Raw genomic sequence first — 27700 nt, 5'->3', positions numbered from 1 at the left:
GAGGTAAGCAGCTAATAGTCTACAGTGGACTGTGTTGCCAGGTGATTTTGCCTACCTGTAGGGTAATGTAAGTATTCTGAGCACTTTTAAGGTAGACTAGGCCAAGCTGTGATGTCCAGTATGTTAGGTGTATGAAATGCATTTTTGACTTATTATATTTTCTTTCTTTCTCTTTCTTTCTTTCTTTCTTTCTTTCTTTCTTTCTTTCTTTCTTTCTTTCTTTCTTTCTTTCTTTCTTTCTTTTTTTGAGACAGAGTCTTGCTCTGTCACCTAGGCTGGAGTGCAGTGGCATGATCTTGGCTCACTGCAACCTCTGCCTCTTGGGTTCAAGTGATTTTCCTGCCTCAGCCTCTTGAGTAGCTGGGACTACAGGCGTGCACCACCATGCCCAGCTAATTTTTGTATTTTTAGTGGAGACAAGGTATTGCCATGTTGGCCAGGCTGGTTTTGAACTCCTGACCTCAAGCAATCCATCCTCCTCGGGTTCCCAAAGTGCCGGGATTATAGGCCTGAGCCATTGCACCCAGCTGACTTATGATATTTTCAACTAATGGTGGGTTTATCATAACTCCATCCTAAGTTGAGGAGCATTGTGTTATTGATTTATTAACATTGAACTCATGGCCTATAGCACTCTGCCTCATGCCTGAATGAAGTTTCTCTAATACTCATATTTTTTTTGTAATGCACATCACAGTCTTCTTGCACTCAGGACCACTAGACAGCGTTTTAGCACTAGGGGCTTGTTTTAAACAGTGAAAACGCAAACAAAAAGCACAGAAGCATGAAAAACATGGCTCCAAATAGAAGACCATGGGAGGGATGCTTGTTCACAGTGTGAGAGCTGAAACGAGGAGGCAGAGCGTTGCCTTGTTTGAACTCAGGTGGGAATGTGCGTATCAGGCGGCTTGAATTTTTTTCTGCTCTGTGAGTGTCTGAATGACTGACAGAGTGCCATGAGGATTAATTTTGGGGTTACAAATTTTAGCTAGTGAACAAATGTGCAAATATGGAATCTGTGAATAATGAGGATTGACTTGACAGTATTTGCCTTCTTCTTGTGACTTTGAATTAAAGATGTATAAATAAATATGCAGATATTGGTTTGGACATCTCACAAATATTTTTATTTCAGTCCATAAAACAGCAGCTTATTTGAGATTCCTGAGTAGTTGAAGAAGGACAAATGATTTTTTTGAAAAGCCAGTTTGTTTGACTTCATAATGTAGAAAATTGAGCTGTCATAAACTTAGTATTAACTAGCAGATTACTTGAACTGAATTGAAAAGGCACTATTTAAAATTCATTCTGCTAGGAAACTTCTAATGATGTTTGTATGTTTAGATAGCAAATAGATACAGGCACACTTCATTTTATTGCACTTTGCCTTATTGCACTTCATAGACACTGCAGTTTTTACAAATTGAAGATTTAAAAATGAGCAAGTCTATAGGTGCCATTTTTCCAACAGCATGTGCCCACTTTGTGTCTCTGTTACATTTTGGTAATTTGCCCAATATTTCAAACTTTTCCATTATTATTCTGTCTGTTATGGTGATCTGTAATCACCAATTTGTAATGTTACTATTGTATTTGTTTTGGAGTGCTATGAACCATGCCCATAGAAGATGGTAACTTAGTCAATATTGTGTATGTTCCAACTGTTCCACCGACTGGCCATTTCCTTGTCTCTTTTCCTCTCCCGGGGCCTCCCTATTACCTGAGACACAATGTTGAAATTGGGCTAATTAATAACCCTACAATGGCTTCTAAATGTTCAGGTGAAAGGAAGAGTCACATGTCTCTCACTTTAAATCAAAAGCTAAACGTGATTAAGCTTAGTGAGGAAGACATGTTGAAAGCTGAGATAGGCCAAAAGCTAGGCCACTTGTGCCAAACAGTTAGCCAAGTTATGATTGCAAAGGAAAAGTTCTGGAAGGAAATTATTAATAAAAGTGCTACTTCAGCGAACACATGAATGATCAGAAAGCAAAACAGCCTTACTGCTGCAATGGAGAAAGTTTGAATGGTCTGGATAGAAGATCAAAGCAGCCACAGCCTTTCCTTAAGCCAAAGCCTAATGCACAGGAAGGCCTTAACTCATTTCAGTTCTGGGAAGGCTGAAAGAGGTGAGGAAACTGCAGAAGAAAAGTTTGAAGCTAGCAGAGGTTGGTTCATGAGTTTGAAGGAAAGAAGCCATCTCCATAACATAAAAGTGAAAGGTGAAGCAGCCAGTGCTGATGGGGAAGCTGCAGCAAGTTATCCAGAAGATCCAGCTAAGATCCTTGCTATGCTAAATGATAGATTTTCATTGTAGATGAAAAGGCCTTCTACTGGAAGAAGATGCCATCTAGGACTTTTCATAGCTAGAGAGGAGAAGTCAATGCCTGGCTTCAAAGCTTCAAAGGACAGGCTGACTCTCTTGTTAGTGGCCAGTGCAGCTGGTGACTTTAAGTTGCCAATTTACCTTTCTGAAAATCCCAGGGCCCTTAAGAATTATGCTCAATCTCCTCTGCTTGTTTTCTATCAATGGAGCAACAAAGCTTGGATGATGACAGCACATCTGTTTACAGCATGGTTTACTGAAGATTTTAAGGCCACTATTGAGACCTACTGCTCAGAAAAAAAGATTCCTTTCAAAATATTACTGCTTGTGAATAATGCATCCAGTCACTCAAGAGCTCTGCTGGGAGAAATATAAAGAAATTAGTGTTGTTTTCATGCCTGCTAACACAACATCCATTCTGCAGCCCATGGATCCAGGAGTAATTTCAACTTTCAAGTTTGTTTCTTTAATTTAATTAATTACTTAATTTGTTCAGAGATGAGCTCTCACTTTGTTGGCCAGGGTGGTCTCAAACTGGCCTCAAACAATCCTCCTGCTTGAGCCCCCAAAGTGCTGGGATTACAGGTGTGAGTCACCACCACCAACCTCAACTTTTATTATTTAAGAAATACATTTCATAGGCTGTAGCTGCCATAAATAGTGATTCCTCTGATGGACCTGGGTAAAATATATAGGAAAGCTTCGGGAAAAGATTCACCATTCTAGATGCCATGAAGAACATTTGTAATTCATGGAAGGAGGTCAAAATATCAACATTAACAGGAGTTTGGAAGAAATCAACCCTCTTGGGTGACTTCGAGGGGTTCAAGACTTAAGTGGAGGAAGTAACTACAAATGTAGGGTAAATAGCAAGAGAACTAGAATTAGAAGTGGAACCTGAAGATGTGACTAAATTGCTGGAATCTCGTGATCAAACTTGAATGGATGAAGAGTTATTTCTTACAGATGAGCAAAGAAGGTGGTTTCTTGAGATGGAATCTACTCCTGGTGAAGATACTGTGAACACTGTTGAAATGACAACCAAAGGCTGGGCGTGGTGGCTCACACCTGTAATCCCAGCACTTTGGGAGGCCAAGGCAGGAGGATCATTTCAGGCCAGGAGTTACAACCAGCCTGGGCAACATAGCAAGACCCTATCTCTACTTAAAAAAAAAAAATCAGTTGGTCATGGTGACATGCACCTGTAGTCCTACCTACTTGGGAGACTGAGGTAGGAGGATCCCTTGAGCCCAGGCCAGGACTTTGAAGTTACAGTGAGCTATGATTTTACCACTGCACTCCAGCCTGGGTGACAAAGTGAGACCTTGTCTCAAAAAAGAAAACAAAATTAAAAAAGGAAACGACAACAAAGTTTTTAGGATACTAAATAAACTTAGTTGCTAATGGCAGGGTTTGAGAGGATTGACTGTGGTTTTGAAAGAAATTCTACTGTGGTTAAATACATGCTTTATCAAACAGCATCACCTGCTACAGAGAAATCTTCTGTGAAAGGAAGAGTCAGTTGATGCAGCAAACTTCATTGTTGTCTTATTTTGAGAAATCACCACGGTCACCCCAACACTTCAGCAACCACACCCTGATCGGTCAGCAGGCATCAACATGTAGGCAAGACCTTCCACCAGCAAAAAGATTACAACGTGCTGAAGATTCACATGATTGTCAGCACTTTCTAGCAATAAAATATTTTAAAATTAAGGTATCTATATTGCAGTTTCAGGCATAATGCTGTTGCACACTCAGTACACTACTGTATAGTGTCAACATCACTTTTCTATGCACTGGGAAACCAAAACATTGTGTGACTCACTTTATTGTGATCCTCACTTTATTGCAGTGGTCTGGAACCAAACCCGCAATATCTCCAATATGTGCGTGTAGATAGATAGGGTTTTTTTGTTTGTTTAATTTCAAGGAAAAAATAGTTCATCATCTCTAATAATCCTCTATAAAACAGAATATCTAATACTTTTAAAAACACGTTTGTTGGGCTCTCATAAGCATTATATCAACTATTTTATTTATCTTTTATAGATGTAAAACTTCTAGCAGAGTCTCTTCCTCGAAGAAATTCCTCGTTGCTTTCAGTCCGGTTGGGTGGACTGTTTCTTCGAGACCTGGCTACAGAAGGAACTATGTTTCCTCTTCTAGTTTTCCCTAATCCAGTATGTACAACAGTTGGATAGTTAATGTATCTAAAGTGTTGGTAAATTGTAGTCTGTTTTAGGGAAATGATACCTGACATTTGATCATCTTGAGACTGATGGGCTAGGATTAGAGAAGTTTCTTGAATTTGTTAAAGAGAAAATGTTGGTGAGCTGTATGGCTGTGCCTTCTTGCACTCCTGTATTGTAGCCACCATAGTATATTTTGCTCCAATTTGGAAGAAAATTCTATAAGATCACTATTTTCTGCATTTCAAAGTCAATATTTGGGTTTCCTCTGTATCTGACAGTCATTTTCATGCCTTCTGACCCTTAGTCACTGACGTGAAATCTCGTCTTGCCAGGGCCCCAAACAGAAACGTCTCAAGTTTTCTATATGTATGTAATTTTTAAAATATACACATTATTAACGATAAGATCTTTGATCTTAAGTTGGCAACAAACTGTTCAAATGGTTGAGTAGTTAACCCCTTATTCTGTCCATAGTTTTGTTTTGGTTGGGGGAAGGTTGTGGAGAGGGTGGGAAGGCAGACTTAAAGTTTGAAAAGTTAGACATGTTTAATTTTCATTTAGCAACTGTTCATTAAATGTGCTGAGTGCAAAGTAGCATATTGTCATTACAAAGGAAAAAATGTGGTCTTACTAGATTGGAAAAAGGGCAGAAAACGAAACAATTCTGCAAGTACTCAATCTGAGGTAAAGTGAGTTTTGATTTGATTGTGCTAAGGGAGTGTGTTGCTAAAGGGTAAGATGGGTTTGTTTAGTGAATTGTCCACTCTCACCCTGACATTTATGCATTTTTGTGTGTTTGTTTAATAGCAAAAAGAAGTTGGCAGAGTCTCACAATCTTTTGGTCTACAAACTGCATCTGCAGACAGAAGTGATCATTACCCAGGTAATTTGTCCTATGTTGTTTTTTAAAAATTTTTAAGTTTTTAAAATTAATTTTTCTTTGAGACAGGGCCTCGCTGTGTCGCCCAGGCTGGAGTGCAGTGGCGTGATCTTGGCTACTGCAACCTCTGCCTCCTGGGTTCGAGTGATTCTCGAACTGCCTTAGCCAGGATTACTGGTGTGTGCCACCATGTCCGGACAATTTTGGTATATTTAGTAGAGATGGGGTTTTGCCATGTTGTCCAGGCTGGTCTTGAACTCCTGAGCTCAAGCCACCCACCCTCCTTGGCCTCCCAAAGTGCTGGGATTACAAGTGTGAGCCACCATGCCTGACCTTTTTTTTTTTTTTTTTTAATAATTTAAAAATTCTTTTTGGGGGGCTTTCCAGCAAAAACCAGATCAGTAGTCTTTGATCAGTAGTAAAAGAGGGAATGTTTTCTGTTTTGTGCACAGTGGTTTGCCGTGTGCACCAGGGTTTGACTTGGAGACAGCCTGGTCCTCTCTCAGTGGAGCTGCGAACTTGGGGCTAACTGGGCAACCTTGCAGGGCCTTCAGGTCCTTGGTTTCCATGATATGGGAGCTAATACAACAGGCCAGTCTACATAATTCTTGTGGAAAATTAAACAGTCAATCCTGATTAGGCTTTCTATTTTAAAGACAGGCATAAATGTGAACTAATTGAAAAATAATTTAGAAAATCTCTGTTTTTCCAGAATTCCTCACAGGTCTATTAATAATAAGGTTATTGTTTTTGCTTTGTTCCGTGTTCTTATTCCGATTCTTTCCTTTAGCTGCAGACCCAGATGACCCAGTTTTTGAGATGCTGTATGAGAGAAATCCGGCGCACAGCCACTTTGAGAGGCGGCTCAATGTCAGCACAAGGCCCTTGAACATCATATACAATCCGCAAGCCATTAAAAAAGTAGCAGACTTTTTCTACAAGGGAAAGGTTCATACCTCAGGTTAACTTTTTTGTTTGTTTGATCTTATGTTCCTTTTGAAAAACATCTTTATTGTTATTTCTGGTGTTCTGGACAAGGGTTATTCAGATGCTCTGATAGTGACAAAAAAGGCCTGCAGAGTAAGTCAGTAGGGTTGCCCTGTCCTGTTACTAAATCAGGGTAGATGTTTGTGGACAGTCTTTTCCAAGAGAAATCTATATCCTTAAATATTTTCTCTTTGTTTGCCTCCATTTAGCATGTATTTTTTCATGCTTTTCATTTCTGTTTTTTTTTCCATTTTTATTTCATATTGTCATTCTGAATAATGGCACCAAAGAATAGCAGCTGTACTTTTTGAAAGCCACTACCTTTGAATCGGTACCTATCTTAAAATATTACCAAGGAGTAATTGAAAGGCAATAAAATAGTATGGGGTGGGGGAGTTCATCATCTTTTTTAGGTTTCTCAATTACAAAACATTCTTATAAAAATAGATGAAAGTACTACAGGCATAAAGTAGTTTAATGATATTGATTTAACCACGGCTGTATTTTCAGCCAGAATTGTAACTGGAAATCTGCATCTTGGAACTGAAAAGCGATGATCTCCATACTTTTCATTTCACTAGGACAGTGGTTTCCTTGGCTACCCAGGATATTTTAGACCAGTGAACTGAGGAGGAATGTTCAAGAATTTCCTTCTAGATGACAGGATCAGTGGTCTCTTTGACCTCCTTTGTGCAGCATTAAATACTGCAAAGTTGTAAATGTCATCATTGATTTATTTATGCCTCCCTTTGTTCCCCAAAAAGATTTGAAACAGTAGGTGCAGAAAAATTACTTTTATGGACCGGGAGATTTGTAAAATAATAGTATTTTCCTAAATGTCCCTTCCCCCTTTATTACAATGAAGCTGTTTTAGTTTTTGGACTAGTTTTTTAGTCTTTTCAGATAAACAGTAGCCATAAATGCCATGACTTCATTGCTCTGTCACTGATAGAATACAGAAGGTGGCCAGGCACAATGGCTCATACCTGTAATTCTAGAACTTTGAGAGTTGAGGCTGGGGGATTGCTTGAGCCCAGGAGTTTGAGACTAGCCTAGGCAACATAGTGAGACCTCATCTCTACTAAGAATAAAAATAAAATTAAATTAATTGGGCATGGTGATGTATGCCTGTAGCCCCAGCTACCTGGGAGGCTGAGGCAGAAGGATTGCTTGAGGCTGGGAGTTCGAGGCTGCAGTGAGCTATGATTACACCACTGCACTTCAGCCTGGGCAACACAGCAAGACCCTGTCTTAAAAAGAAAGAATATAGAAAGGCTGGGTGTGGTGATTCACACCTGTAATCTCAGCACTTTGGGAGGCTGAGGCAGGTGGATCACTAGAGGTCAGGAGTTCAAGGCCAGCCTAGCCAACATGGTGAAATCCTATCTCTACTAAAAATACAAAAATTAGCTGGGTGTGGTGGTGTGCACCTGTAATCCCAGCTACTCGGGAGGCTGAGGCAGGAGAATCACTTGAAACTGGGAGGCAGAGGCTGCAGTGAGCCAAGATCATGCTACTGCACTCCAGCCTAGGAGACAGAGCGAGACTTTGTCTTAAAGAAGAAGAAGAAGAAAAAGAAAACAATACAGAAGGCATTTCCTTTGAAATTCCATTTTCTTTTTCAGTGCTTTTTAAGAATTTTGAAATATAGTAGTTTGGAATCTTTCAGAAAATGGCTTAAGAAATTCTAGTAACTTAGGTACACTTCTCTCGCTTGCCTCCTCTCCCCCATGGCTGTCCACTTACCCATTTTTGTCTTATTCCTGTTACCCTGTGTTATGCCAGGTCATACTGGAGTAAGAAACTGTTGTTACTGATTTTTTTTTTTTTTATTGAGACAGAGTCTTGCTCTGTCACCCCAGGCTAGAGTGCAGCGGCGCGATCATGGCTCATTGCAGCCTTAGTCTCCTGGGCTCAGGTGATCCTCCTGCCTCGGCCTCCCAAAGTACTGGGATTACGAGTGTGAACCACCATACCCAGCCTGATTTTTTTTTTTTTTTTTTAAGCTTTGATGGAAATTCTTGGTGAGAATTGATGTAGCACTTTTGTTCACTCAGCCGTGTGAAAATTCTGACTCACTCAGCCGTGTGAAAATTCTGACTCTCCTGTCTATTTCCAATCTTGCAGGTTTTGGTTATCAGTCTGAACTTGAGCTGAGAGTGGCTGAAGCTGCCCGAAGACAATATAACAAGCTGAAGATGCAGACCAAGGCAGAAATCCGGCAGACTCTTGATCGTTTGCTAGTGGGTGATTTCATTGTAAGTGGGCATCCATAAACCCTCTTTGGGGATTGGGGAAGGGGCAGGAATTCTTTCCATCAAGTCACTACCTACTGTAGATAGGCTTACTTATATCAATTATGCTGACTGAGTAAACTGAAAATATTAAATCCTTATCAGCTAGCATAGAATAAAATCTATGTCTTTTATAGTCAGGGTTTAGCTAATAAAATGAATGACTGTGACTAGATTCTGTGTCTCCTTGGACCAGGATGAGGTTACTTTCAAGACTCATCTTTGTGCTGGGTGCTATGGCTCACACCTGTAATCCCAGCACTTTGGGAGGCTGAGGTGGGCAGATCACTTGAGGTTAGGAGTTCGAGACCAGCCTGGCCAACATGGTGAAACCGCCGTCTCTACTAAAAATACAAGAATTAGCTGGGCATGGTGGTAGGTCCCTGTAATCCCAGCTACTGGGGAGGCAGAGGCGGGAGGATTGCTTGAGCCCAGGAATTGGAGGGTGCGGTGAGCTATGATCTGCACTCTAGCCTGGGCGACAGAGTGAGACCTTGTCTCAAGAAATCAAAATAGTCCAGTAAGGCACAGTTTCTCAGGTGACATGGAGGTGCACTGCTACAATACAGCAGCAGGTGGCACAGTGAGAAAAAGTGTGGCTTTTGGACAGTGCAGAGTAAGTTATAGGTGTCAGAGAAGCAGAAATGATCCAAGTAAAATGGGGTGTGTAGTATGGGATGGAGAATTAGTCCTGTTTTTTGTTTTGGTGTGTGTGTGTGTATGTTTCTACATAAAGTATGACAATTAGTATTCTTGTAAACAAAAGAGGTTTCTTTTTGGTAATGTAAATTAGCTTTTGCCACATACGTACAGTTGAGGCTGATTTTGGTTGGAGGGAAGAACAATGAACAAATCATTAATTGGTGTGTTATTTATATTTCAAATGTCAAAGCTTATGTTTCTCACTAAGATATTTTGGCATGGAAGTTCATGGTTACCAATGCCCCTGAATAAGTAAAAATGTTTAGAATTCTATGTTTATTTGAATTCTAAAATTTCTATAATCCTTTAAAGTATTAAACCCTGTAAATTAGAAACAAAATCTTTCTAAAGTACAGACTCTCCCCCTATTTAGTTATTTGCTATTTTTTTCTCCCCTGTTCAGGTGTTTACCTGTGGTAATTTCTCAGATCCTCAAGCATTTACATCTACTTTTGTCTTAGACTTTTTACTGCAATACAGTAGACCACTGAGTCACTCCATAACCCTAGCTGCAGCTTCCAGAAATGCTTGAGCACCACGGATAAAGCTGTTGGGTTTCAGCAGTTATGGTTAATGACTGTTTTATTTGTACAGGAGGAGAGTAAACGATGGACCGTGCGACTGGATATTTCTGCCCCTCAGGTGATATTTCCTGATGATTTCAAATTCAAGAATCCTGTGTTAGTTGTTGTGGATCTAGGAAGAATGCTTTTGACGAACACCCAAGGTATAGTGTGAGTGAGAAATAATGAAAACCTGTCTTGGTAGATGGATTATCTATCTGTGATTATCTAAGTAAAGCTTAATAAAATGTTTATGTAACATTTTTAAACTTCAAGGTTCACCTGTAACTTTTTAAATAGTGAAATAATGAAAACATATCTTGGTAGATCGACCTATCTATGATTATCTAAGTAAAGCTTAGTAAAATGTTTACATAACATTTTAAGACCTGAGGGTTCACTTGTTACTTTTAAAATAATAGCTTTATTGAGATAATTCTAAGTTTTAAATGTATAGTTCAGTTGTTTTTGGTATGTGGATAGAATTGTGCAGTTCTCACTGCTATTTAATATCGGGAGGACTTTCGCATCTTCCCGACTGAAACTCTGTGTGTACCCATTAAATACCAATTCACCTTCCCGCTCCCCATCCCCTGGCAACCACTAATCTTTCTGTCTCTGGATTTGTCTGTTCTGAACATTTCATATGATGGAATAATGCCATGTGTGGCCTTTTATGTCTGGCTGTTTCATTTAGCATGACGTTTTCAAGGTTCTTCTGTGTTGTAATATATACTGATATTTCCTTCCTTCGTATGGCAGAAGAATAGTCCGTTGTGTGGCAGTTCCGCGTTTTGTTTATCCTTTCATTTGTTCACGGCCATTTGAGTTGCTTCCACTCTTTTGCTATTAGGCAGATTGCTGCTGTGAGCATTCACGTACAGGTTTTTGTATAAACGTATATTTTCTTTTTCTTTTAAATTTTTTTTTCTTTTTTATACACCCCCATTTCTGCAATGTAGACATATATTTTTAATTCTCTGTATACCTAGAAGTGGAGTTGCTGAGCCATGTGGTAACTCCATGTTTTAATATTTTGAGGAAGTACCAAATTGTTTTTGTTTGTTTGTTATTTTGAGATGGAGTCTCACTCTGTCACCCAGGCTGGAGTGTGGTGGCGCCATCTCAGGTCACTGCAACCTCTGCCTCCTGGGTTCAAGCAATTCTCCTGCCTCAGCCTCCTGAGTAGGTGGAATTACAGGCGCCCACCACTATGCCCGGCTAATTTTTGTATCTTTAGTAGGGATGAGGTTTCTCCACTTGGCCAGTCTGGTCTCAACTCCTGACCTCAGGTGATCCGCCCGCCTTGGCCTCCCAAAGTGCTGGGATTATAGGTGTGAGCCACTGCACCTGGCCAATTTTTTTTTTTTTTTTGAGATGGAGTCTTGCTATCACCCAGGCTGGAGTGCAGTGGTATGATCTCGGCTCACTGCAGGCTCCGCCCCCTGGGGTTCACGCCATTCTGTTGCCTCAGCCTCCTGAGTAGCTGGGACTACAGGCGCCCGCCACCTCGCCCGGCTAATTTTTTGTATTTTTAGTAGAGACGGGTTTTAGTAGAGACAGGGTTTCACCATGTTGGCCAGGCTGGTTTTGAACTCCTGACCTCAAGTGATCTACCCATCTTGGCGACCCAAAGTGCTGGGATTACAGGTGTGAGCCACCGTGCCCGGCCAATTTTTGTATTTTTAGTAGAGATGGGGTTTTGCCATGTTGGCCAGTCAGGTCTCGAACTCCTAACCTCAAGCAATCTGCCTGTCTTAGTCTCCCAAAGTGCTGGGATTGTAGGTGTGAGCCACTGTGCCCAGCCCCAGTGGTGTATTTTTAGAGTTGTCTTGGCGCTGCTCAGCTGGAGACAGAGGGGCTGAGTGTGGACTCTGGGGCCACACAATTGCATATTGATCAGTTACCTCTCACCAAGCACTACCTTGGCACTAGGAAGACTGTGTTGACCAAGAAAGATGAGACCTCTCTTCTCTCAACATCCCAGTGGATGCTGGGCCGTGGTGGCTCACGCCTGTAATCCCCAGCACTTTGGGAGTCTGAGGTGGGTGGATTACATGAGGTCAGGAGTTCGAGACCAGCCTGGCCAACATGGTGAAACCCTTTGTCTACTAAAAGTACAAAAATTAGCCAGGCATGGTGGCGGGCACATGTAATCCCAGCTACCTGGGAGGCTGAGGCAGGAGAATCTCTTGAACCTGGGAGGTGGAGGTTGTAGTGAGCCAAGATCACGCCACTGCACTCCAGCCTGGGTGGCAGAGTGAGACTTCACCTGAAATAAAAGAACATTCCAGTGGGGGAAACAAATGAACACACAGAAAAAGGAAAAGAAATAAAAGACTCTAGAGAGGGACGTAAGAAAGGGTTGGTGAAAGCAGCTCACGCCCATGGCAAGGCAGGGGAGAAGTGGGGAGGCAGCATTGGGTCAGCAGGTGGCGCTCATGTCAGGGGGCCTCCAGCTTTTTCCATGGCCATGCTTTTTTATATTTGTGTTTTAATTTCCAAATTTATAGGTAAATTCACACTTAGAAAATGGTAAACAAAGATATTATGCTTAGAGTTTTCCTCAGTTTTCTTAAACAAACTGGGGTTGGTTGATTCTCTACCTTTCATAATTATTAATTAAGGGAAAGAGGAGGGCAATAGCAGACATATATTTGAATCTTCTCTTTTTTATCTGCAGATAACTCCAGGAGGAAAAGTAGGGATGGGTCAGCATCTGAAGAGACCCAGTTTAGTGATGATGAATATAAGACCCCCCTGGCCACGCCTCCTAACACCCCACCTCCCGAGTCAAGCAGCAGCAATGGAGAGAAAACACCTCCCTTTTCTGGAGTTGAATTCAGTGAAGAACAGCTTCAAGCACATCTAATGAGCACAAAGATGTATGAGAGGTACTCGCTGTCATTTATGGACCTCCAGATCATGGTTGGACGAGTGAAAGACAATTGGAAGCATGTCCAGGATATTGACGTGGGACCAACACATGTGGTAGAGAAGTTCAACGTTCACTTACAGTTAGAGCGTCGATTGATTTATACTTCAGATCCCAAATATCCAGGAGCCGTGCTCTCAGGCAACTTGCCAGACTTAAAAATCCACATTAATGAAGATAAAATATCTGCACTAAAGAATTGCTTTGCTCTCCTCACCACCCCAGAAATGAAAACTTCTGACACTCAGATTAAAGAAAAGATTTTTCCCCAGGAGGAGCAGCGGGGAAGTTTGCAAGACTCCGTAATGAATTTAACCCAGAGCATTGTGGTGTTGGAGCAGCATACCCGCGAGGTTCTGGTGGAGTCGCAGCTCCTCCTGGCAGAATTTAAAGTGAACTGTATGCAGCTTGGTGTTGAGAGCCATGGCCGGTACATTTCTGTGCTCAAGGTGTTTGGTACCAATGCTCACTTTGTGAAGAGGCCTTACGATGCTGAAGTCTCCCTAACTGTTCATGGTTTACTCCTGGTGGATACCATGCAGACATATGGTGCTGATTTTGACCTTTTGATGGCTTCACATAAGAACTTGAGCTTTGATATTCCAACGGGAAGCCTTCGGGATAGCAGGGCCCAGTCTCCTGTCTCTGGACCAAATGTGGCCCACTTAACTGATGGAGCTGCACTGAACGACCGATCAGCTACTAGTGTTTCACTTGACAAAATTCTTACCAAAGAGCAAGAGTCCCTTATTAAGTTGGAATATCAGTTTGTGAGTTCAGAGTGCCCATCGATGAATTTAGACAGTACTCTTCAGGTGATTTCCCTACAAGTGAATAATTTAGATATTATCCTCAATCCAGAGACGATTGTGGAGCTAATTGGTTTTCTTCAAAAATCCTTTCCCAAGGAAAAAGATGATTTAAGTCCTCAACCTTTGATGACTGATTTTGAAAGAAGCTTCAGAGAACAAGGAACTTACCAGTCTACATATGAACAAAACACTGAGGTTGCAGTGGAAATCCATAGGCTTAACTTACTGCTTCTTCGGACAGTGGGCATGGCAAATGGAGAGAAATATGGCAGAAAAATTGCAACTGCAAGTATAGGTGGCACCAAAGTTAATGTCTCAATGGGTAGCACGTTTGACATGAATGGTTCTCTCGGCTGTTTACAGCTTATGGATTTGACACAAGATAATGTTAAAAACCAGTATGTTGTCAGCATTGGGAATTCTGTAGGCTATGAAAATATCATCAGTGATATTGGCTACTTTGAATCTGTGTTTGTCAGAATGGAAGATGCAGCCCTCACTGAAGCTTTGAGTTTCACGTTTGTTGAGAGATCTAAACAGGAGTGTTTTCTCAACCTGAAGATGGCTTCTTTACATTATAACCACTCTGCTAAGTTTTTGAAGGAGTTGACGTTATCCATGGATGAACTGGAAGAAAATTTTCGAAGTATGCTGAAAAGCGCAGCCACCAAAGTCACCACAGTACTAGCTACCAAGACTGCCGAGTATAGCGAGATGGTATCGCTCTTTGAAACTCCAAGGAAGACTCGGGAACCCTTTATCTTAGAGGAAAATGAAATATATGGGTTTGACCTAGCTTCGTCTCATTTGGACACTGTAAAGCTAATCTTGAACATAAACATTGAATCACCAGTTGTTTCTATCCCTCGGAAGCCGGGGAGTCCTGAGTTGTTAGTGGGACACTTGGGACAGATATTCATCCAGAATTTTGTGGCGGGAGATGATGAATCCAGAAGTGACCGTCTGCAGGTGGAAATCAAGGACATTAAACTGTATTCTTTGAATTGCACCCAGTTGGCAGGTAGAGAAGCTGTTGGGTCTGAAGGAAGCCGGACGTTTTGCCCACCTTCCGGGTCTGGCAGTGCCAACAGTCAGGAGGAAGCTCATTTCACACGACATGATTTCTTTGAATCTTTGCATAGAGGTCAAGGTGAGGAGCATCAGTCTTTTGTTTCATTTTGTTTAATGATTGAAAACCCAGCTCACAGAGTCCTTTGCTTAAAACAGCAACAACAAAATCCTTTTCTTTTAGAATAATCCTCAGTTAATATTTAAGAAATCAAAGAGTTTTAATAGAATGCCTTGTAGTAGGTTGGCATGTTTTCACCCTTTTCCATTGAATGTCATATTTGACAAAACAGGAATTTACTTACTTTTATTTTTATTTTTTTGGTTTTTTGAGACGGAGTTTTGCTCTTGTTGCCCAGGCTGGAATGCAGTGGTGTAGTCTCAGCTCACTGCAACCTCTACCTCCTGGGTTCAAGTGATTCTCCTGGCTCAGCCTCCCAAGTAGCTGGGATTACAGGCGCCCGCCACCACGCCTGGCTAATTTTTGTATTTTTAGTAGAGACAGGGTTTCACCATGTTGGCCAGGCTGGTCTCGAACTCGTGACCTCAGGTGATCTGCCTGCCTTGGCCTCCCAAAGTGTTGGGATTACAGGTGTGACCAACCGCACCCGGGCAGGAATTTATTTTTTTAAAGTGTTCCAGTTTGAAATTGGATGAGTGCTCATTTACAGAGATGCTTCAGTGGATGGATGTTGTTAAAGTATTGTTTAATTTGGTCAAATATATCTGATTTTCTGTTCCCAAGCTGTAGATCCTTCCTAGTTAAATATTTTAGCCCAAGATACCTCAAGGGGTTGATGTAAATAGTTTGTGGATATTATCTTCTTTAATATTCTGCCATCTTCTTCTATAATGGGTTGGTCCAGGGTTCTAAGAATAAAAGCTTATGTTTGTATTCTGGATCTGATCAGCTAAAACCAAACAGTCCAATCTGTTGGTCTTGGCACACAGAGATCAGGTAAGCCCTGGAGCACGGCTTTATTCATTGGTGACGAAATTAATGCCTTTGAGAACTTACCCTTCTGTGGTTATTAGATGTTAATTCACTGATTTGTTTTTATACTTATCAAAAGATTGCTTTCTCTGCTTGGATAAAAGTTGTTTACTTAGAACTTGTACTGTCCTAGATTCTGATTTAGGCCTAATAAGAGGGATACATCTGTATCTGAAAGCTAGGTAAGGGTGAATAATTTGGTTTGGAAAATGCCAGCTTGGGTGGCTCAGAGAAGCATAATGTAGTCTCTGGACTGCAATAATGTTCGCCACATCGTATTTTGAAGCTACTAAGTGGAGCATGTGATGAAAATATTGTTTCTTTTTTTGTGTAAATGTATCTTGTACCTCAGCTTGCTATGAGTTTTGGCCTCAGGATAGCTGTCAAGGTTTGCTCTCTCAATCATAGACCCCAGGTGCCAGGCTAACCTGCCCTCCTGATCTAAGTGTAACTCATGGGCTGTATTTTGTATATTCTGCGTTTAATCAGCAGTAATGAAGTAAATATTAAGGTTTATGGTCTATCATTTCGTCTCTTTTATGCCAGCTTTTCACATCCTGAACAACACCACCATTCAGTTTAAACTGGAGAAGATCCCTATAGAGAGAGAATCTGAATTGACTTTTTCTCTTAGCCCAGATGACCTGGGAACTTCTAGCATCATGAAGATTGAAGGAAAATTTGTCAATCCAGTTCAGGTAAATTCATGTCAGGGCAGTTGAAGTCATATGTTTATATTAATACTCTATAAATATGACATATATTTATGTATATTACATGTTGGAAGGAAAATATATTTTCAAAGATCTATCACCCATGCATAATACCATTGTTGAAACCTTGTTCCAATAATTGTGGAATCCTTTTGTCATGGGGAATCCGTCTTGTCAGCCTTTTTCATATGGAGGAGGGGTGGGTTATCTAGAGGAAGATGGCAGATTCTTCATTCCATTGACATTCAGCAATGGGGAAATGATTGCTTACAGAGTCGGAGTCTCCTTTCCCAGGAGAATATCATTCTTGTCACACTTAGACATACTGAACCCAGCCTATGAAACATTGTGATCATCTGAGCTGTGGACAGATCCTTTCAACAGAGAATTAGTCCTGCCCTCTCTGAAATGAAATGGGCCAGGATAGGGATTTCTTTTTTTATGGGCATGCGTGTATGTATACACCTTTTCTTTTTTTTCCTTCAAAAGTGTCATTTTCCCTGATTTCACAGGGACAAGAGCAAAGAGCAGTACATTATAAAACAGCAATGACAGGCAGGCTCTTAGGACGGTCTGTGGTCTGTATCTGGCACAACAGTAGTTGGTCTGTGTCTGGCAGCTGCTCTGGAGTAACCCAGGAGTGCTGTTTATGGAGTGGGCCTGCCTTTTGGTATTCGTGGTTCCTCCCGGGGTCTCTGGGACCCCTGAGAGAACTACTCCAAAGCTTTCCCCTCTCAGACTAAGCCTTTGCCCCATCAGTGGTAGCTACCAGGACAAATTTTTCACCTTAAATCTAGCATGTGATATAAGTTCTATTGGATTATGTTGACTTACTTTGTTTTTTGAGACAGAGTCTCAGGCTGGAGTGCCAGTGGCGTGATCTTGGCTCGTTGCAATCTCTGCCTCCCAGATTCAAGCAGTTCTCCTGCTTCAGCCTCCCAGCTAGCTGTGATTACAGGCATTCGCCACCATGCTGGCTAATTTTTGTATTTTTAGTAGAGACGGGGTTTCACCATGTTGGCCAGGCTGGTCTTGAACTCCTTGCTTCAAGTGATCCTCCTGCCTCGGCCCCCCAAAGTGCTGGGATTACAGGTGTGAGCCACCGCGGCCGGCCTATGTTGACTTATTCGTATGGTTACCATTGACTTAACTGTTGTTTTGATGAAAATCTTAAAAACGTTATTTTAGATAATTCTTTCTTTAAAAATAATTGTTTAATATAATTATTTGAATTCGTTAATAATTGATTAGTAATTTTAATAATTTAATTTTTTAAAAAGTTGATTATGAAAGAATGTAAACCTATACAAAAGTGGAATAGTCTAATGAGCTTTATGTTCCCATCACTCTGATTCCACTTATGAAGATTTTGCCACGTTTGTTTTATCTGTTTTTTTTTTTTTTTTTTTTGGTGAAATATTTTAAGGTAAATCCCAGATGTCATGCCATTATCACCCCTATGTATTTAGAGTGTATTTCCAAAAACTAGGTGCTTCTTCTTACATAACCACAGTGGTATTTCATGCCTTACAAAATTAATGAGCATTCTTTGATACTATCTAAATTTTAATCGATTTTCAGATTTCAGAAATATTTTGGATCATCTCAAAAATGTCTTTGTTTTGGGTTTGTTGGAATCAGGATACAGACAATTAGAAGCATTGCATTTGGGTGATACATTGTGTAGGTCTCTGTTCATCTAGTTTCCCTCTCTTTTTTGTCCCCCTATGTCATATTTTGTTGTGGAATTAAGTCAGTTGTCCTGTAGAACGTCCCACTTTCTGGACTTGGCTGTTCGTGTGCCACTTAACTTGTTCTCCCGCATATTTCCTGTAAAATCTATAGAACAGGTTTAGTTCTATAGGTTTGACTGGATTCAGGTTTCTTTTTTGGCAGGGGAGTTGGGGCGTAGGCTTCAGGTAGGTGGTGCCGTATACTTCATATTACCTTATATCAGGAGGCACATAATCATGTCTTTTTTCTCTCTTATTGATGTTAAAGTGGATAATTGTATTTAGGTGGCAAGAGCCTTGATTTCTCCATTGCAAAATTCCCTGTCAGTCATTCACATAATGGTTTATTCCACTAATGAACTTCGATGGCACACATTATTTAATTAGAGGTTACAAAATGGTCACTTTTTCTAATTCCATCATTATTTCTGTATCTATTGGTTGGAATTCTTCTGTTAAAAATTGCCCTTCATTAAATAAAAAACTTGCCTGAAAAAAATTTTTTTTTTTTTTTTTTTTGAGACAGGGTCTTGCTCTGTGGCCCAGGCTGGAGTGCAGTGGCATGATCTCAGCTCACTGTGTCCTGCACCTCCTGGGCTCAAGCGGTCCTCCCACCCCTGCTTCCTAAGTAGCTGGGACTACAGGCCTGTGCCACCACACTCTGCTAATTTTGTATTTTTTGTGGAGACAGAGTTTCACCATGTAGCCCAAGCTGCTCTTGAACTCCTGGGCTCACACAATCCGCCTGCCTCGGCCTCTCAAAGGGCTGGGATTACAGACGTGAGCCACTGTGCCTGGCTGAAAATATTTTTAATAAGAAATTGTAATTAAAAATGAAGCAAAGGAGAAAGGAAACATAACTAATCATGGATCATCATCATTTTTATCTAAAAAGTACTACCAGTACTAAACATTGGCCGTTACACTAACTGGTGGTGATCAGCCAGTTTTAGAACCATGAACCTTGTTTCTCAATCCTGTGGTGTATCCACGCCAGACTTTTGTCAACACTCTTCAGTTTCTGCATTCATTTTTGTGGGGTCAGAAAAAGTGACTTTGTTGATTCAGGCATAATCCACAGTACTTATTGAACTCTTATTGTATGTAGATTATTGTATAGGGTGCTGAGGGAGGGCTTTGTGAATAGAAGTGGGGCAAAAAGAGGTAAGGACAGAAAAGAAATGAAAAGAGATAGCCTTTGCTATCAGCTAACTTACAGCCTCATGTAGAAATCATGTAGCAACTGTAGACATTTATGGGCATTACATCTATGTGCATTTAATAATAGTAGTAGAGTAACTGAATTTTTCTCTTTTCAATACAGGTGGTGTTAGCAAAGCATGTATATGAGCAGGTTTTACAAACCCTGGACAATCTCGTGTACAGCGAAGATCTGAATAAGTATCCAACCAGTGCTACCTCCTCCCCTTGCCCTGATTCTCCTCTGCCTCCCCTCAGTACCTGTGGAGAATCTTCTGCTGAAAGGAAGGAGAATGGATTGTTCAGCCACTCCAGCCTTTCTAACACCTCTCAGAAGTCATTGTCAGTGAAGGAAGTCAGATCCTTTACTCAGATTCAAGCCACCTTTTGTATATCAGAGCTTCAGGTTCAGCTAAGTGGAGATCTGACTTTGGGGGCCCAAGGTCTTGTGAGCTTAAAGTTTCAGGACTTTGAGGTGGAATTCAGTAAAGACCATCCCCAGACTTTATCTATTCAGATTGCCCTGCGTTCTCTGCTGATGGAGGACTTACTGGAGAAGAATCCAGATTCTAAATATAAGAACTTGATGGTGTCTCGAGGAGCCCCTAAGCCATCTAGTTTAGCACAAAAAGAATACCTTTCTCAGTCTTGCCCCTCAGTGTCCAATGTGGAATATCCCGATATGCCTCGGTCTCTCCCCTGCCACATGGAAGAAGCTCCTAACGTCTTCCAGTTGTATCAAAGGCCCACCTCTGCATCCCGGAAAAAGCAAAAGGAGGTCCAAGACAAGGACTATCCCTTGACCCCACCTCCTTCTCCGACAGCGGATGAGCCCAAGATACTTGTTGGAAAGAGTAAATTTGATGATTCCTTAGTCCACATCAACATATTCTTGGTAGATAAGAAACATCCAGAATTCTCTTCCAGTTACAATCGAGTTAACCGGAGCATTGATGTTGATTTTAATTGCTTGGATGTGCTGATCACACTGCAAACCTGGGTTGTGATATTAGACTTTTTTGGAATCGGCTCCACTGCAGACAACCACGCGATGAGGCTGCCTCCTGAGGGCATTCTACACAACGTGAAGTCAGAACCACATGCCTCCATGGAGTCTGGACTTCAGGATCCAGTGAACACCAAACTGGATCTCAAGGTATCCTCAGTTCCCTTTGGCTCCCTTAAGCTCTAAAAATGGATTTGGGCTTGTTGATTTAAATACAAGCATTTTACATTTACTTTGGAAAATATCTCTTGTTGGCAGGGGAGCTATCTAGTCTTCTAGGTGTTTGCTACCAAAGGTAGACGTGAATATTTTGGGAAAGGTTTTACTGTAAATCCCATCTGGAGGCAGGGAAAGTAAGTGGTTTAAGAATCTTGCCTTTCCTTTGAGCTCTATAATTCAGTGGAGTTACTTTGCTTCTCTGAACCATAGTTTCCTCATCTTCCATCATCTAAGATGACTAAATGAGGTGATGTGTGGAAGGTACCTAGCAAAGTGTGTAATCTGTAATAGCAACTTTAAAGTGTGGCTTTTGTTTCTGTCTCCCCATTCTTTCAGAACATTATTTGCTTTCATTGAGGGCAACAGCGTAACTGTTAAGAATGGTCTCAAAAGTTGGACTGCCTGAGTTTGAGTCCTGGTACTTTCACTGTACCCGTATAGCTATGTGGCCTGGGGCAAACCACTTAGCCTCTTTTGCCCTTAATGTTTTCATGAGTAACTGAGGATGTTCAGTGGTGCCCCCCCATCATAGGGTTGTTGTAAGACCCTCCACACAGTGTGTGGCACACAATAAGGATTTAATGAATGGTAGCCATTATTATTTTTATATTACATGGATTACCATACTTATAACTTGTCCTTGATACTCATACTGTAAGTATTAAGAAAAAAAAACCATGAAAAAGACAGCATTTGAGTTTAAGGCTATTCTGCTCTGTGTGATAGACCAGCAGGATGTGAAAGCAGTTAACCTGAATAGCCCATTTGAGGGCACATAGGCCTGCTGTCACTAGCACTCATCCAGAACCCTGGAACCCCGGCTGTGGCTGGTAACATTTGTGTGCCTCAAGGATGTTCTTCATCCACATGTCTTAGCGTGTGTGGACTTGCACTTACTGCTGGGGAGAAGTCAGGGAGGAGAATCACATTTTATCCTGTTGCCATTTTCTTATTTCCCTAGCTGATAGTAGGCTTCATTCCTCTAGAAATGGAAGACATCTCAGGGGAGAGATGGGAAAGGACCAGCTTACCCTTCTTGTTCAGTGTCTGGTGAATGAATGACTTTGCAGTACTCCGAGGCCTCTGGTACCTTTGGTTTAGCAAGGTGGTTGGAACATGGAGAGGCGTTAGCCATTCCTTTGGGCTTCATGTGTCTGTACCTGGAACTTTATTCTTGCAGTGCCTGTGATGGTCTGTGTCAGGAACTCTTTGGTGTTGAAAATGCAGTGCTCCCAGAGGGCTTTGCCTCGATTGATGTGGCAGGTTCTACAAGGGAACAGGACTGGATAAGTGTCCCTCAACAATGCATTTTTTAAAATAAGAATTTTTGAAAAACATTTTTATTGTGAAAAAATTCAGATACATCACAGAGAAACAGTATAATGAACCCCCATTTGCCCAGTCCTATAATTCATCACATTTACTTTATGGCTTTTTTTCTTTGCTGAAGTATTTTATTTTATGTCTTTATTTACTTATTTATTTTGAGATGGAGTCTCGCTCTGTTGCCCAGGCTGGAGTGCAGAGGCATGATCTTGGCTCACTGCAACCTCTGCCTCCTGGGTTCAAGCGATTCTTCTGCCTCAGTCTCCCGAGTAGCTGGGATTACAGGTGCGCGTCACCATGCCTGTCTAATTTTGTAGTTGTAGTAGAGAAGGAGTTTCATCATGTTGGCCAGGCTGGTCTTAAACTCCTGACCTCAAGTGATCCGCCTGCCTCAGTCTCCCAAAGTGCTGGGATTACAGGAGTGAGCCACCACGCTCGGCCTGCTGAAGTATTTTAAAGCAAATTCCAGATATATCATTTTCTCTCTACATACTTCAGTATTTATTTCTAAAAAAGCAATGGACATACCACAATGCATTGTCACGTCCAACTAACAAGAATTCCTTGGTATATTCTAACACCAGTCCAAAATCAGATTCTCTGATTGTCTCAAAAATGCCCTTTTATTGGTGGATTGTAGAGGAATCTTTCTATTCTGTTGGTCTCTATAATTCAGTAGAATACTGTGCTTTCGTAAGCCAAAGTTTTCTCATTTACAAAATAAGGAGAATTAAATAAAATGATGCATGAATTTCTTCCTGCCTTCCTTCCTCCTTCCCTTTTCCCTTTCCCTTCCCTTTTCCCTTTCTCTTCCCTTTTCCCTCCCCTCCCCCCCTCCCCTCCCCTCCCCTCCCCCCCTCCCCTCCCCTCCCCCCCTCCCCTCCCCTTTCCTTTCCTTTCCTTTTTTCTTTTCGAAGGAGTCTTGCTCTGTTGCCCAGGCTGGAGTGCAATGGTGTGATCTTGGCTCACTGCAGCCTCTGCCTCCTGGGTTCGAGCTATTCTGCCTCAGTCCCCCGAGTAGCTGGGACTACAGGCGTGTGCCACCACACCCTGCTAACCTTTGTGTTTTTAGTGGAGACGGGGTTTCACCATGTTGACCAGGCTGGTCTCGAACTCCTGGCCTCAAGTGATCGGCCTGCCTTGGCCTCCCAAAGTGCTGGGATTATAGGCATGAGCCACTGTGCCCAGACTGATGCATGAATTTTTTTGAATCAGGATCCGGGTAAGGTTCCATGTTACATTTGCTGTCATGTCTTTTAAATCTGTTTTAATTATAGTATATCTGTCCCCCTCCAACCCCACCACCTATTAACTTGTTATAGAAACTGGGTTAGTGCTTTGTAGAGTGTCCTACATTTTAGGTTTGTGTTTTCTTGTTTGACTGTTTGACTTCTTTTATCCTTTATTTTAACAAGTGGATGTTAGCTCTAGAGACCCCATCAGATTCAGTTCAGCTTGGTAAGAACATGCCAGAGGAGCTGCTGAGTGCTTCCTGTTGCATTGAGGCAGGAGGCATACAGCGTCTGATCGTCATCCGTTAGTGACACTAAGATTCATGCGAAGAGCTGGTTCAAGTGGTGGTGGTGGTTGGATTCCTCCAAACAAAGCATTTTTAGACCCAGTGTACATGTTCTTTTGGTAAAATTAAACTAGAGGTTTTCATTATTTTTATTTTATTTTTTTGAGACAGAGTCTTGCCCTATCGCCCAGGCTGTAGTGCAGTGGTGCGATCGTGGCCCACTGCAACCTCTGCCTCCTGGGTTCAAGCGATTCTTTTGCCTCTGCCTTCCAAATAGCTGGAATTATAGACGCCTGCCACCATGCCCAGCTAGTTTTTCTATTTTTAGTAGAGACGGGGTTTCATCATGTTGGCCAGGCTGGTCTTGAACTCCTGACCTCAAGTGATCCTCCTGCCTCTGCCTCCCAAAGTGCTGAGATTACAGGTGTGAGCCACTGCATCCAGCTGACTAGAGGTTTTTAATTCCCCCATGATGATCTCACCTTGAGATTCCTTCTGTGTCTGTGTCAGAAATCGTACTGCAAGGGAACTGGAGTTCCCCCCACAAAGTCATTGCTCCAACTATAATAACCCACTGCTTTTTCTCTGTCTTCTTCTATAAATGATTTTCCTTCTTCCTTTCCTTCTATTACATTCCTTTTTTCTTTTCCCATCTTTTTTTCCTCCTGATTATTCTTGCACCAAACATTTCCTGAGTACCTACTTTGTGGCAGGCACTGAAGACAAAGGGGTGAAGGCATGGTCCCTGCTGTTAGGAAGTGGTGGGTGTGAATTGAAGATTAAATCTGCTCTCTAGTCTTTTCCTCACTCCTTCCTTCTCTTCCATCAATGTTTTGTCCCCTGTGATGTTACTCAAAGCAAAAAAGGTTGTTGGGAACTGACTCAACAAATCCTAGACATACAAGATCTTTTTAATAGTTACAATTACAGTATTGCATTGTGAAATTTATTTGTTACAAAGAATGCTACTCCCAAGACAGGAGATTTTTTCTTCTATTTATAGTTGTCCCTGGGAAAGAAAATCTTTGATTATGGCTTCTAGGTGAAGTCTTAGTTGATTAATGGTGGGCTTCTATTAAATATTTGTTTAAAGGCAGTAAATGGGATTCTAAATCATATTTACCATTTTGTTTTGAAAAATTTATTAAAATGAGATTTAATGGATCTGTTTGAGTTACTATAGAATTGTATAATATTAATGATGAATGCCAAAATGAGAAAAATTGGTTTTATAATGTAAAGTATCTCATGAACAGAAAATAGACAAGGCAAGCATAGAGAAGGCACCACAGAAACTGAAATTTATTTGAAGTGACAGCATTTTTGGGTGGTTTGTTAAGCAGTGAGACACGAGTCAGGACAGGTGGCACAGACCGGGCATAGCTGGGACTTTAGTCAGCCAGGAGGAGCTGCCCGGCACAGCTGTCCACCGGTCTAGGACAGAAATTGAAATTTAGACTGTCCAGTCTCCGCCCTGTTCTCAGGTCGTGGTTTCTCTGGCTTAAGAAAGCTGAAGTGAAATTGGCATCGTTAAAAGCATTACCTTCAAATTTCCCAAGCCTTTCTGCATTTTCCTTGATTGCTCTGCCATTTTCCTGAAAGATACCTTTTCTCCCTAGTAATATTGGCCTTGCTTTATCTTGTCTGTTTCTAGGTTCATTCACTTTCTCTAGTGCTGAATAAGACCACCAGTGAGCTTGCCAAAGCAAGTGTGTCCAAATTGGTAGCACACCTGGAAATGATTGGTAAGTGATGGGGGACGGAGGGAAGCAAACTTGCAAAATCTGGTCAGCACTTGAACATTGTGATCACAAATTGATTGTCCTCACGTGCTGAGTAAGGTGTGGCAGTGGCTTGATTGTGGTTATTAGTCTGGCCAGGATTCATGTTGGTGGTTCCCAAATGCTGGCTTGTGGATCAGAATCATCTGGATAGCTTGTTAAAAGTGCAGGTGTTGGCACAGCCGCTTCCCTCCTCCTGTCTCTCATCTCCTTCCCAAGAATCTGATTAAGTTGAGATGGAGCCCTGGTGTCTATCTGTGTTTTCAACATACTCTATCTAGGGTGCCCATATAACTTTTTTTTTTGTTCAAATTGGGATATTTTTGAGAGTTAAAGGGGACATCATTAATATAATTACACCTAGAAAACGGGCATACAACAGAGCTGTCTCTGGGAAATCAGAGGATATGACTGCATCTAGAGTCATAAATTGGGGGAGCTACCAGTAGAGGCCATGGTGTTATGCAGGAGGACATTGTAGCAAAGCTGGCATTCTTTATTCTGTGTTCTTGAGACAGGGTCTCGCTTGGTTGCCCAGGCTGGAGTGCAGTGGTGCAATCTTGGCTCACTGCAGCCTCCGCCTCCTGGATTCAAGTGATTCTTGTGCCTCAGCCTTCCAGATAGCTGGAATTACAGGTGCACGCCACCATGCCCAGCTAATTTTTGTATTTTTGGTAGAGACGGTGTTTCACCGTGTTGACCAGGCTGGTCTCGAACTCCTGGCCTCAGGTGATCCTCCTGCCTCTGCCTCCCAAAGTGCTGGGATTACAGGTGTGAGCCACAGCACCTGGCCAGCATTCTCTCTAATGGGACTTTGTAAGTTAAAATTCTTAGCTGAATACAAGTGATCAGCTACATCAGGTTCTAAATAGTAGGATTTTAAAAAAATAATATTTTAACTTATTTTTTTAAACTATGGAGACAGGATTTCGCCATGTTGGCCAGACTGGTTTCAAACTCCTGGACTCAAACCATCCATCCACTTTGGCCTCCCACAGTGCTGGGATTACAGGTGTGAGCCACCATATCCAGCCTTTAGGTAGAGATTTATGAAGTGTGAAGTAAAACATTTTTCCTTCCCTAATTATCGAAGATTACAAAGCTCATGTTGATGCTCTAGTAAAAACAAGAATGTCTTTTGGGGAAGGAATGAACTGAGGCTGAGGTTTCATGCCTTGTGCAATTATTTTAGAAAAGCTTCTTAGAGGAGATTGGCTTTTTTTTTTTCTTCTTCTTCTTACAGCGTATTCCTGTTAATGGCCTTTAAGATTGGTAAAAGCTTGGGTATTTTTGTTAGAAGACATTAGGTATCTAAAATAAGTATGTGGCTGGGCACAGTGGCTCACACCTGTAATCCCAGCACTTTGGGAGGCTGAGGTTAGGAGTTTGAGACAAGCCTGGGCAACATAGTGAGACCTCATCTCTACCAAAAAATAGTAAAAATTAACCAGTTGTGGTGGCCAGTGCCTGTAGTCCCAGCTACTCAAGAGGCTGAGGTGATTGGATTGCTTGAGCCTGGAAGGTCAAGGCTGCAGTGAGCCATGATTGTGCCACTGCACTCACTGTAGCCTGGGCGACAGAGTGAGACCCTGTCTCAAAAAAAAAAAAAAATTGTGTTTTCAATTCATTGGGAGCTGAACTAGCATGCCAAATATACTTTAGTAATTGTTTTATAACGATAATTATAATAAATTTTATTTTACAGGGGCAACAGTTCAGAATATTCCTTTTTAGTATCCATACAGTGTTAATAATGACTCATTATAGATTCACATTCTAGTCGTACATGTTTCAGTCATGTCTTCGTTCTTCTTTCCACCTTCCAGAAACTTCACTCATATATCAGAGTAGTTTCAAATCTGTGTCTCCAGTGCCTATCTACGTCATTAATTTTGGTCTTTCATTAAATCACACTAAAACACTCTTAATGTTGCTTGAATACCTGACATGTTTCTGACACGTCCTCCTTTATTCTTTTATCCAGAGTATAATTAATAGACCTAACGATGTTTAATTCTAGTTAGTGATCTCATCTCAGAAAGCATCAAGTTTCTGTCTGTATTTATAAAGGTTTTATCCTTTAAATGTGCAATGTTGCCGGGCGCGGTGGCTCACGCCTGTAATCCTAGCACTTTGGGAGGCCAAGGCGGGCGGATCACGAGGTCAGGAGATCGAGACCATCCTGGCTAACATGGTGAAACCCTGTCTCTACTAAAAATACAGAAAATTAGTTAGGCATGGTGGCGGGTGCCTGTGGTCCCAGCTACTCGGGAGGCTGAGGCAGGAGAATGGCGTGAACCCGGGAGGCAGAGCTTGCAGTGACCCCAGATTGCGCCACTGTACTCCAGCCTGGGCGACAGAGCTAGACTCCGTCTCAAAAAAAAAAAAAAAAAGTAATGTTGCCATATTATTTCAGTCCCCTTTGGAATTCTGCATTGAGACTTTTT

At 41.6% G+C, this 27700-nt stretch overlaps 1 protein-coding gene across 8 annotated transcripts in view; it reads left to right on the top strand.

The window, feature by feature from the left end:
• Positions 1 to 27700, top strand: part of VPS13D (vacuolar protein sorting 13 homolog D) — a 294776-nt gene that overhangs the window by 32431 nt on the left and 234645 nt on the right. For all 8 annotated transcript variants that reach the window (XM_055261411.2, XM_055261410.2, XM_055261409.2 and 5 more), the window contains exons 14-22: positions 4379 to 4509; positions 5329 to 5404; positions 6192 to 6362; positions 8516 to 8646; positions 9979 to 10111; positions 12631 to 14844; positions 16303 to 16454; positions 19527 to 20558; positions 25127 to 25217. In XM_055261411.2, the coding sequence (XP_055117386.1) occupies positions 4379 to 4509; positions 5329 to 5404; positions 6192 to 6362; positions 8516 to 8646; positions 9979 to 10111; positions 12631 to 14844; positions 16303 to 16454; positions 19527 to 20558; positions 25127 to 25217 (4131 nt within the window). The remainder of the gene's footprint in view (positions 1 to 4378; positions 4510 to 5328; positions 5405 to 6191; positions 6363 to 8515; positions 8647 to 9978; positions 10112 to 12630; positions 14845 to 16302; positions 16455 to 19526; positions 20559 to 25126; positions 25218 to 27700) is intronic.

The sequence above is a fragment of the Symphalangus syndactylus genome, chromosome 22 (assembly GCF_028878055.3).
Source record: "Symphalangus syndactylus isolate Jambi chromosome 22, NHGRI_mSymSyn1-v2.1_pri, whole genome shotgun sequence".
Taxonomy (NCBI): domain Eukaryota; kingdom Metazoa; phylum Chordata; class Mammalia; order Primates; family Hylobatidae; genus Symphalangus; species Symphalangus syndactylus.
Note: the sequence above shows the minus strand (reverse complement) of the source record. Positions and strands in the feature narration are given on the sequence as shown.